This window comes from Lissotriton vulgaris, chromosome 6 (genome assembly GCF_964263255.1).
Source record: "Lissotriton vulgaris chromosome 6, aLisVul1.2, whole genome shotgun sequence".
Lineage (NCBI taxonomy): Eukaryota > Metazoa > Chordata > Amphibia > Caudata > Salamandridae > Lissotriton > Lissotriton vulgaris.
In genome coordinates, this window is record NC_141694.1 from 1,057,920,504 (window position 1) to 1,057,933,315 (window position 12,812).

At 45.5% G+C, this 12,812-nt stretch overlaps 1 protein-coding gene across 4 annotated transcripts in view; it reads left to right on the forward strand.

Annotated features, from left to right (window-relative positions):
- SPAST (spastin) overlaps window positions 1-12,812 on the forward strand; it is a 660,914-nt gene that overhangs the window by 405,036 nt on the left and 243,066 nt on the right. For all 4 annotated transcript variants that reach the window (XM_086927121.1, XM_086927120.1, XM_086927118.1 and 1 more), the window contains one exon: window positions 4,023-4,098. In XM_086927121.1, coding sequence (XP_086783247.1) covers window positions 4,023-4,098 — 76 coding nt within the window. The remainder of the gene's footprint in view (window positions 1-4,022; window positions 4,099-12,812) is intronic.

Genomic DNA, 12,812 nt, shown 5'->3' on the forward strand with positions numbered 1-12,812 from the left:
CCTCTGTGACACCTTGGAATCTCTCTGACCCCTTTTAACTACTACATTACACTACAATAGAAAAAAATAAAGCACACAGAGCTAACATTCTACCTTTTTCAGAGCGTGTCAATACAAAAATAGCCTACACTGCTACCGCTTGGAGGCTAGATCGGGCTTTTTTTTTTTAGCAACCTCTTAACCCTGCCAGCACCCTCACTGACCCCCGCCCCCACACCACTCTGATCGCCATTCACACTTCTCGGCTCCAAGTAAATGAAGACAGCCTGGAAATGCAGCAAATAAACATCGCTGCACTTCCAGGCCATCTTCATTTACATGTACTTGCAGGGGCATCTGCGCCCCCCTGGGAACCCATCGGCGCCCCCCCAGGGGGGCGCGCCCCACAGTTTGAAGACCTCTGAAATTGAGTGAGTAGGACCTTCTGGTGGGGTCAGATCAACAATAGTGTAAATTGTGACATTAGTAGGCTCCGTATTTGCTGTGATCGCCGGGGAAGCCGTGCCTTGTATCCATGAACTTAAGGCTGTGCATTGTGGTTTTGAGTGTGATGGTGGTTTTCTCTTGAAACTGATTGGTTTGGCCAAAGTTCTTTTTCTTTTAGCCCCTGTTGTTGGATCTGGGGAGACATCTTTATTTGGAACAATGTCCTTTGCGGGGGTCATGGTTTGATCTTCCGTGAAGACTTCATTGTCCTCATTGCCCTCATTGCGCCGCTGGGGCTGCTGGGGCTTGTGGTACCCGACCGGCGTCCTCGCTCGCGACTGGGACCGGGACCTTCCAGAATGCTTAGATGACTCTTGTGGCGGTGGCAGCAGTAGCGGAAGCAAAGCAGGGACAGAGCACCAGGTAAGTTTGACTCCTGCGTTGCGGGAGCCCTGCGCACTTTTTAAGCGCTTCCTGGCGCTACGAATGAGCGTGGGCGGCGTGTGCGCCACTGGGGCTGCTGGGGTTTGTGGTCCCCGACCGGCGCCCTCGCTCTCGGCCGGGACCGGGACCTTCCAGAATGCCCAGATGACTCTTTTGGTGGTGGTGGTGGTGGCAGCAGCGGAAGCAAAGCAGGGACAGAGCACCAGGTAAGTTTGACTCCCATCTCTTCAGCTGAGGTACAGTTTGGGAGTGAGTGTACTTTTTTTGCTTTTCTTCAAAATGTCTGGGTCTAAAAAAGGGTTGTTTAGGCCCTGCAAGTCTTGTGGGAAGTCAAAGCTTTACTCTGAGGACCATAAGCCCAGAGACTGTAAGTACTGTCATACTTTCTCTTCAAAAACCCTCAAGGACTGTGAGGGAAGGCTGCTTCTCTGGCTACAAAAGAGGAAGTTTGCTAAGGAATCAGACTCTGATATTGAGGAGAAGCCACATACCACCTCCAAGAAAAGAAAGGAAGAAAGTTCTTCTTTTTCCTAAAGAGATTCTAAAAAATCCAGATATCAGAGTAAGAAAAGAGGGCTAAAAAAGAGAAGCCTGGCCCCTCTTAAACACAGCAAATAGCTTGCTCTGAGCCTCCACCGGCGCCACATACTCCATTCAAAGAGGTTTCTTCAGGAAAAATCCGCTCGTCAATGGCATCGTCGACGAGACACCCTCTGTCTACGACCTCCGTCTCTGGCAGATCAGGCATGCCGTCAACGGTCTTGTCAGCGACTTATACAACGTCAAAGGTCAAGACGACAACAGCCATAGGGCCATCGAAGACGGAAGTGGCGGTTTCATCATTAGCGGCAGCTGTAAGGCCATCTCTGTCGACGAGAGCTTCGCCGTACATTCTTCTCTTACACTTTGTCTTGAGCCACATTTTTACTGGTGTGCACTTTTTCACACTGACAGTCAATTGTTCATGCTTGAGGTATTCGGCATTGTTAGGTCCTGATGAGGCCCCCATTTGCTTTTGGGGTCGAAACGCTGTTGATTTATTTTAAACGAATTACCTTACAGTCCCTAGCATTGTGTTAGAAGGCTATCAATACTCTGTCTATAAGTACTTGTGGTCATTATGTACAAACTGAAACCTACAGTATGTCACAAACTGTCAACTTTTTGTTTTAAAGATTAGGATCTAGTTCACTTGGGGCACAGAGCACACTTTTTGGTATACTTTACTACACAAAGTGCATAAAAAGTAAAAACCCTTGAAATTCTTTGTGTATATGATTTTGATTCTCCCTCTGACAATCCTTTCCTATGAGTATATGCCATTGAGCTCTATAATTATCAAATATTATGCATATAGTCCACAGTGACCGTTGTTCCTTGTTGTATAATAAATAGAAAGGGTCAGGCTTTGACACGAGCATCTACTGCACGCTGAGTCTCCTCGACTATAACTCCCTGTGATGTTATGTAACCGCTCTAATGTTCTCTGGCCCTCTCTCTAAAAGCGCTAAGAGACCTGCCGGTGATTACGCGCTATACAAGAATGAACTAACATAACATATAATTTTCTGCCATGAGAAAGCAGGACACCTGCTTGCGGCTAAAGTCACAGCTCATTCCACCCGGCAGGTGGCAGCGTCCTCAGCCCTGTTTGCCGGTGTGCCTTTACCCGACATCTGCAGGACAGCGACGTGGGCAAAAGTCCATACCTTCACGAGCATTATTGCCTGTATTCATGGCGCAAGGTTGATATAGCGATTGGACAAGCGGCCCTGCGACGACTATTCGCATAAGGTGTGCCTTTTTTTGTTAAAGTCTATTCTTTTTCGTATAGCACTGTTTGGTGGTTGTCTCTTTGTCTGCATTTACATTGTCTGCTTTTGAATGTTATTCTCAGTTTTGAGTCGCATGGTGGGATGGTTCACCTTCTTCCTGCCTCTTTGATACTTAAAAACTGCTTACTATTCTGATTCAAGCATGTGAATCTAAAAAAGATACAATACTAGAGACAAAACAAGTTACTTACCTGTACACTGTGGTTCTCCAGTATTCATATCTTTTATCCTTCAGGTACACCAATACCTCTATTATTATTCTAATTGGACTTGTGCTCGAAATCTGAGGTATGGTGGCCCTGCAGGGGCTGGATACTCTGGTTCTATACTCTGATTGGCTAAAGTTTGGATGTTCTAAAATGATGTTAACTGGTTACTGAATACTATTACATTTCAAGGGGAATTAAGTTAACCACTAAGTACTGCTATTTTACTGTTACCGTGGGACTCCCACCATGGACGATGGGGAAGAATCAAGCATGTAAATCCATAAAAGATATCAATACTGGAGAACCACATTGTACAGGTAAGTAACTTGCTTTTTACTTGGAGCATGGTTAAATATTATGGATGGTGTTTTCTCTTCCAGGAGTTTATTTAACAGGTCTTTCTGGATTTGCCAGTTTGGCAATCACCAATCTGGCAATGGAATAAATGAACCATATCCTAATTTCAAACTTGGGTTCACTAACTTAAATTCTTGCACGTTGCAGCGGTATGGCGACTTTCCAGGGTGAAAGTGGTTTGCAAAATAATTTTCAATGTTCCAACACGAGCAGATCCAATCGACTTGTCTACAAACTGTACTTTCCAGCCCCAAATCAGACCAGCTTAGTGCTCTGCATACAATTTCTAATTAACTTTAAATTCTTTCAAATTACTTATTTTTATTGATGATGAAAATGTTTTCTGTGTTTGCTCTATGTCAAAGTAGTTTCCTTTTTAAAGATGATTCCATAGAGGTACTTACCAGACTGTGACTCATACTCTCTTCACTAGATTTTGAAGTCACCTGTGTATGATGGATATTTTTCCCATTGGCGCTATTTTCATACATGGGAGGGGGAAGGGAGATTGGACTTTCTTTAAAGATCAACTTGTCTGTCTCTGTTGGTCACTCCTTGGAGTTAATTGTAGTGATGGATAGATGAATTGCAGCAAGGAAGATTGTATGTGGCAAATGATTTAGTTGATATTTGACTTGAATGTTGAGTTCCCTGGTCTTATACTTAAATTGTTAGTGAATGCATTTGGTATTGAGCACCGACAAGTTCTATTTAGACTATTTTAACTAATACTTGCCATATTTCACCTTAGGTTGGAGAAGGGGAGAAACTGGTGCGAGCACTGTTTGCAGTCGCCAGAGAACTTCAGCCCTCAATTATATTTATAGGTAAGAACTCATTGTGGGAATTACACTCCATTTCAGAAAAGGGTTTTTATTTATGTGGAAAAAATATTTTCTTAATGTATAATTAACCAGCCTTAAAATCTGGTATTTGGAAGTGTATTTTTTTTTATAGTTCGAAAGTAAGGAGTAGGTTACCACCAGGCCGCTATTATGCTGGCATGACTGGTATTTTATTGTCGTCCTGGCCGGTATAAAAAGTAGCAAAATCACCTAAAGCCGATTATTTTTTTTTCCTCTTATCAATACGTTTTTAAAATACCAAATACATTCCAAAAGCACTTTAAAATGTGTGGCTTGAGGGGTCAAGATGGCAGACATGCTTTGATAATGTTTCTGGACTTCCTCTGCTATCCTATTCAATACTTTCACCAGAAGCGCACCTCAGACTCTAAATAAGATCCCTTCGAGATTCCAAATACAATGTCAGCAAACAGTGTGGAGGCTAAGAAGATGCTTATGCTATCGACTAGGACTGAGACGCATGGCCCAGACAAAAAACAGGCTGCTCGGATGGATTCACAGTAAGCCCACTCAAACAACAGTGAACCTCAAACCGAGTACACTGGTTGAGATGTGGCTGTTTCAGCAGATGGAGCAAAGTTGTCCCCGGGATGACACAGAAGCCTGAAGAGGGTGGTCCATACTTAGAGTCACTGTGCTGAGCGGGCCTCCCTGAGTCTTTGCCGTTACTAGGCTGGTGGTGTGACATGCCTTCCAGGGAGCTGCTGCACTCTGGGTAGGCATATAGATACCCAGGTGGAGGTGCGAGGCCTCCCTGGCGATTGACAGATCACACGGTTAGGCCTTCCCAGGGTAAGGAGATCTGGGGGCCGCTGCAAGTGGACCTACATCCCTATTCCCCTGCCTCCTTTTTTCTCCCTGCATGTGGAAGGAGAGGACTCAAAAGCACAGCTCAGGTCTCTTTGAAACATGGGGAGACCTTGGACTGGTAACTAGGTAACTGGCGATCCTGAGGCGTTCGGAATTGGACCACAACCCTAACAGAGACCACAAAGGGTGGCTTGGGGACCCTGCTGTTGTCCGCTTCTCATGGGGAATCTTGTAGAAAGCTTGAAAATATCTGACACCCTTTGGCGGCATGGTAACGATATGCTGCCTGGAGAAGAGAGGAGAGTTCCTCTGTGCTGGCTACCTGTGAATGACTACATATGCTGGAGGACCCCCCACCCGCCAAACTATGAATGTCCTAAAACAGTGAGGATCTTGAGTTCTACACTGACTACTCATGGTGCCCTTGTCGGATTTCTGGTCCCCCGTAGCAAGTGGGCAGGGCTGTTGTCTACATATAGTGTTAGTCTGACTTCGAAGCCTATGTTGTTAAGGTAAGCACTCAGCCCCGTTGGAGGATGGAGTGTTATGGTCCAGGGTGGGATCTTCTGTGGTAAAGCGCCCCTAGGGAATCCATGTACTGTCTGGGTCTTCCTTGTAAGGGCCTTCCTTGTATGGGCTTAAGGACCATGGTGGGGTTGCTTGCATTGACTCAATAGGAGGATGTCTATTAATAAATAAGGAAGGCCTGTAAATGCTAGAATACATTCCCAAGCAGGAGATACCAAATGGTTGGTGGAGGCCTGTCTTGCTCTCCTCCTCTTATTAAATCACCTGGACTGAAATCTTTTTATTGGTTTTTTTTTTTATAACTCTTTTTATTGAACAAATTCATTAGACAGGACAATCATGTTTGTAGGACAATCATGTTTGTAAAAGCATGCACATTTTGAGTTACGTTTACATTCAGACATCGTAATTTAGGAGAACAGGGATATTGGGGTGGGGGGGGGAGAACATCTTAAACCAATGGGCACTTGGCCCCACCACCAACAATGTCTAGTATTCGGGGAAGGATTGCAATTAAGCAGTCACCTCTCTGTGCTCTACGGAGCCCCCTCTGGCTCTCTAATAACCTCCTATAAGCACGCCATGGTGCCCACACCTTATCCCAATTCTTGGCATACCCTCTGCTTTTGTACACCGTTTCCTCCGCCCTCTGACACCAGTCCAAGTCCTTCACCCACCCCGTCACTGAAGGGGCATGTGGGCCCCCCAGCCCTTGGCTACATTTGGCTTCGCTATCCCCACTGCCAGTGTAAGCCAGATGTGCACATATCTTGGCCAGTCAGTCTCTCCTAAATTATAAGCAGAAGCCACTTTGCTTCTAGTGGAATGTCAGTACTCTGGCCATTATTGCTGTAACACGGCTCCAAAACTGCACAATCCTAAGGCATTCCCAAAGAATGTGGAGGAAAGTGCCCTCCTGCTGGCAGCCCCTGATTCACTGTGGTGACGGTGCCCTTCCAGTCTTGTGTAAAAACGTAGAGGGGTAATAGGAGCAATGCAATATCCTGAGCAGGACCAGTCGGAATCGTACACGTATTGCTATTTCCCGTGGGCCCTGGAGTGCTTGTAGCCACTCCTCATCGTCCCTCAGGGCTATCAGCGGATCAGGCAAGTTATTCATAAGCTTACTGTATATTTTTGAAGTTGCTTTTTCGGGAATGGGATCAATGAGTAGTCTATCTTCTAGGGGGAAATGGACGTAACTCGATGCAGATGTGTCAGTAGGGCATGTGTGAGTTTCAGGTAGTGAAATCTCTGGGTCTCAGCCAGGTTAAACTCCTGCTACAGGTCTTCAAACGGAAGTGGCGCCCCACCCCTCCACATGTCTCCCAAACGTTTGATTCCTATATTCTTCCAACCTGTAAAGCCTCATAGTGAGAACACCTCCTTCAACCCATCATCTGACTAAAGGGTTGTTCTGCCACCCTAGTGCCCTATTTGCCTCCCTCCAACATGCCACCACTACCGCGGTATTAGCAGGCCATTTGGAGATGGCTACCGCGTGTATAACAGTTGTTTAAAGTTACCTGCTGGCATGGCGTCCCAATCTACCTTGTACTTTGGCTCGTCTCTATCCTGTAAACTCAATCATTTACCAATAACGGTTGCGATGCCCAGTAATAGAGCCGAACATCAGGTACAGGCAATCCTCGCTCATACACCCCTCTTTGCAGCTTATGAAGTGCTAGTCTAAGTGTACCTATCTGCCATAGCAATTCCCGTTTATCTTGGGCAATCTTTTTGAAGACTGTCGGTGGGACAGGTGAGGGGGTGTTTTGCTGAATGTTTAACAGGCGCAGTAGGGCCATCATCTTAAACCTGGACTGAGATTAGGAACATGGGGAAGGACATGGGCTTGTCTACGCATTCACTGGCAAAGATGGATAAATTCACAGCTCCTCATGCAGCTGCTGCGGGACGCCCCTAGAGGGGTGCTTCAGGCCAGCGGCAGACTGAATCTCTGTATATTGCAGCCATTCTCCAGGCAATCCAGGCATCCCATTCTGCCCTAGAAAGCACGTTTGGGGGAGTGAGTCTCCTCAGGCAGGAGCTAAAAAATGTTGCCAACAGGGTGTCGTAGGCGGTAGGACACATCTCTGCACTAGAAGATGAAATGACAACTCTTAAAACTAGTGTCAAGGATTCTGTTGATGTTCTGAATCCTTAAAGAAATAGCAGATGTCAAATAGATAAAGATGCAATAATCTTCGAATTCTTAGACTTTCAGAGGGACAGGACTGACCGATCCTGAAAAAAATGGTGGAAGTCTGAATAAAATCCTGAATCCCAGAAGGATGGCACTTGCAATGGTTTGTGGTGGAAAAGGACCCCGAAATCTCTGCAGATTACTCCCCCCCCACCCCACCCCCCCCCCCCAACCCAACCCAAGTGATTGCGAATATTCTAATCTTTAGGGACCGAGACACGATCCTAGGAGAAAGAACTAAAGTATCATACTGACCCCCTCCCCCAGGATTCATCTGACCATAGAGATCAACTACCTAATGGCACAGGTGGTCATCAAAAAGCACTCAATTACTCCAAAGTAAGTGACAACAAAGCTACTGGTTCCTTCTTCCTTTCCATAGAAGTAATTCACTAAAAACTACTGTTTTCTGCATCTCCTGCACTTTCTTCCAGCATTCAGAACGTAGATCTAAATGGCAGATATGCACGGTTGTATAGTTTTCTTGATATGAAAGGTGTTCCTCCTGAATGGATATGCACTGAATATGCATTACAGCCATTTTTTTAGTTGGAGATTTTAGCTGTATCCTAAATGGAGAAAGGTACGAATGCCTGCCGTAGTTTGGCACAAAGGCAACCGTGATGCGGGGGTTAGTAGGTGGTGATGGTAAGAGTGGATGTGTGGAGGGTGTTGCATCTTGAGAACATGGGTTATAAACAATGCCATGCTGGAGCAGTTGGCCCAACTATGTAAAAAAACATCTGCTACCGTAGGATTGCTTTATGATGGTGGTACTGTGTGACTTGTCAATCTTGCACATAACCATAGAGCAATGCATTATGCATGAGGTGGATCTTAAAAAGGAGGAGTTATTAGAAGCTGTATAGTCAATATTGGGGCGAAAAACCCTGGTATTGGGTGGTATCCCCTCAGAATTTTACAAAGCCTTTTCTGGAATACTGACAGATAAAGTGGGGAAAGGTTCCTGAAGCAAAGCAGAGTGCAGTGTAATCACAACCCTTGAACGAGGTAATCATAGTAATGGTAAAGAAACCGGAGAAAGACCCATAATACGTTGGGTTTTATAGGCCTGTGTCTATGATTGGTACGGATGCCACAATATTGGCACATTTATTGGCTTAGAGACTGTTGCTGGTTATAGTATATAAAGATAAGTGTGGCGTTCTTCCTTGATTCTGAGACTAATAACTCTTGTGCTGCATGAGTTGGAGCGGAAAGATATGAATGATACCTTAATAGCTCTTGATATAGAAAAAGTGTTCAACACTCTTGACTGAGCTTTATAAATCATGTTCTACACAAAATGGGCTTTGGACCGAACTCTGGGTAATCCGATGGCAGGAGTCCAATGTGGAGATGAGGTATCTAACAGTTCGACTCTGGAGAGGGCCCCCCTTCTTCCATTGATGTTTGCCCTCTATATTGAGCCTCTCTGAATAAGGCTAAGCGGAACATTGTGGAAGTGGGACATCTGGTTGGGAGACGTGACATGTGGTGTCATTATGTGCTGATGACACACTGGTTTATCTTACGCAACCACACATTTTGTTACCTGTACTGCTATATACACTTCAGGTGTTTGGTCAGGTATCCGGTTTACGAATTAACACAGACAAGATGGTAGTCTTTCAGCCAGGTGGCTGGCAAGGGAAAACAAATTATCAAACTGCCTGATGGTGGGTCTCAAGTGGGAGACTGATTGGTTTAAATACCTAGGTGTGACTATAGCACATATGATGGAAAACCCATACCAATGTAACATGGGGCTTGTGCTGGAAGGACGTTGGTGGCAATGGCAAAGTTGATATTCCTCCATTGTCGCCTTTTGTACTACAAAAGTCCATATGTGGTCCCCCAGCCACTGTTTTTAAAGAGCTTGATAGTCTATTGATTTCGTTAGTATGGGCTGGCAAGCGAAGCAGTGTTAAGCTAGAGATCCTGAAACTGGATAGGGAACTCTGAGGACTGGGTCTTTCTGACCTGGAACTTTACTACTTCGCTGCAGAATTACCACATGTGGTGCTACAGTGTGATGAGTACAGTAACTGGGAGAAGTCGCAATTGCCCAACGGACATCATCCCCGCACGTATCATGCCAATGCTTGCTGCCGATCTGGGTCCTGGGATCGAGAAAGTAGTAAACCTCTCTTAGTACAGGAGAGGTTCCTTTGAAGTGGAAAAGGGCACTGGTTAGGCCTTTAAGGAAAAACGCCGCTACCCCCTGGACAGAATTGTCAAACCTTAGGCCCATCTCCCTGCTTCCCTTCTTAAGCAAACTCATTGAGAAGTTTGTTAATCGACATCTGTCAAACTATATTGAACTAGCAGGAGGATTGGACTACTCCCAGTCTGGTTTCAGGCCTAGGCACAGCACCGAGACCGCCCTGATTTCAGTCGCGGACGATCTACATATGTTCCAGGATAGAGGTCTCTCTGTGATCCTGGTGCTACTAGATCTGTCCGCGGCATTTGACACCGTGTCACATAACATCCTGACTACCCGGCTTACCAACATCGGCCTTGGACATAAGGCACTAGCATGGTTAAGGAGTTTCCTGTCTAACCGTACCCAATGTGTGACTATGGGAGGATATCGGTCAGAGGAGGTGGAGGTCTCCAAAGGGGTGCCACAGGGCTCGTGTCTGAGCCCGACCCTTTTTAACATCTATGTGGCACCCCTGGCTAACATCATGAGAACATATGGCTTCATCCCGGTATCATATGCGGATGATACCCAACTCCTCTTTCCTTTTAAATCTCTCACCACTGAGGTCAGGAACTCCTTTTCCCAGGGTATGAAAGCGGTGGCACACTGGATGTCGTCCAACTATTTGCAATGCAATGTTGGAAAGACGAAAGTCATTTTGTTCGGTGAGGCCAAACTCCTGTGGACTCAGGACTGGTGGCCTTTAGATCTGGGCCCAGTCCCTGAGCCGAAACAGGTAGTGAAAAAGCTGGGAGTACGATTGGACCAGGAACTCTCACTGAAACAGCATGGCAATCAGGTGGTGGGTTCCTGCTTTCACATCATTGGCTTGCTACGGAAAGTGTTCCCTTTGCTTCCGGAATCCACCAGAAGGACATTAGTACAGGCACTAGTCCTAAGTCGACTAGATTACTGCAACGGCTTACTATTGTCTGTAAATGATGGAGTGGTGGCTAGACTCCAGGTGGTTCAAAATACCGCTGCCCGCCTGGTACTGAATGCCCCCCCCCCCCCCCCCCCCGAACTCCATCCAAACCTCTGCTGGTGAAACTACACTGGCTATCAGTCAAACAGAGAGCCAAATTTAAAATATGCTGTATTATACACAAAAGCATAAATGGACTAGGGCCTGTATATCTGGCAAATAAATTCATCCCCTATGTCCCTACTCGCTCTCTTAGGTCAAGTGAGCAAAGCCTGCTATGTGTACCCAGGGCTAAGAAAGCCAGACATGGTACCAGAGCTTTATCCGTGGCAGGACCCTCCTTATAGAATAGCCTCCCTCAATCTCTCAGACAATGCAGAGAGCACCTCCCCTTCAGAAGACAGCTTAAAACTTTCTTATTCTAAAAATAATAAATATCTGATTGCCACTCTGTGGTTTATCCCCTCTTTTATGCTGTAGCAGCCAAAGGCGCGGAGATACTCCTTCGGGAGTCGAGACGAACCCTTGGTGATTTTTTCCCGTGCCGCTCGAGTATTGCCGAAACAGAACAATACACTGCTTCGCCTGGACTAAGTATACATTGGAAACCCGACAAACGTGGGCTTACATCCCTCTCTTTACCGCTTCATAGACCGCCTTGACCTCTAACACGGTCCCTTTGAAACATCTTAAGGGAGTTGTTTACAGCATTGTAACATAACATCGTCCTGATGATGGTCTTATCGATGAATACAACAAAGACCGAAACGTCGACATCCTGCTATCATCTCCTTTAATGCTGTCGTTAGACGCCAACTTACAACCACGCTTTATTGTTTAATTTGGGTTGTTTGTTTGAATTGGCTGGAGCTGATACTCATTGTTATGAACCATAGAAATTTTTTTTGTCTTTCTTCGTTCATGACCTTTTTTGCTTGAATTAATTTATGTTTACATCCCTTGTCACTTTTACAAAGTAAAGATTCACTTCTGAACAAACCTTCCTTCCTTTGCTCTGTTTTATCTGTGCCTTCCATGCATTTATGCTGTGTTCGAAACAAATTTGATATCCCTTGGATACTTAAGAGTGTGAAATTGTGATACCACTCGTTGACTAAGAGCAAACATTTCTGAAACAAGTCCCTTGTAGCACCCTATGTTTTGAATCGTAGCAGCCAAAGGCGCGGAGATACTCCTTCGGGAGTCAAGTCTAGCGCGGTACAAACTCGCAAATAAATAAATAAAATAAATTGAATGCTGGGTGGCATTGCCCGTGTCACTTATGAAGGGAGGCAACATATCAAAAAAGAGGTCTGCGCATAGTACACCATATGGAACTTGCATGGGAGGTGGTGGTGAATAAGATGTGTGAACAATCCCCCCTACGCCCCTCTAGACCAGTTGACATGAATTGGATACAACCCTTTAGTAATATTGGCAAAGATTTGACTTGAACTTGAACACACCTGATAATCTATACCTGGGTGACTGATTTATCTCCACGGACACACAAGAACTAAGGTCTGGTGAATTCTTTCAATATGCTTAATTGGCTAGAAAAGCCAGAGAAATATAGTGAGTTCCCTCGGGCTCCTGCTACTAGGGCTGCAATGGACCTGCTATTGGAGATGGTTTTGTGTTGTGGGTTGACAACCCTCCTGTATAGCTGAAAAAGGTTCAGATGACTCTCATGAAGACAAGACAGCTGTGGGAGGCTCATCGAGGGGAAAAATTCACAGAAGCGCATTGTAAGGTGACTTGTGCTGGTGAAGGAGGTGTCCAGCAACACTTGTTTCCAAATGATTTAGAGTGGTAGGGGTATTTTTCAGCCTATTATGTCTGTAAAGTTCTGGATACCCGTCTGGGTGGTTACGTTAGTACTGCTGCCACACTGGAAGAGTGGAGGGTTTGGGCGGTTAACCACACGCTTTTTTATACACTGAATGCCCAAGTAATGATAATCTAGACATAATTGTGATATCTGACTAGAATCCTCT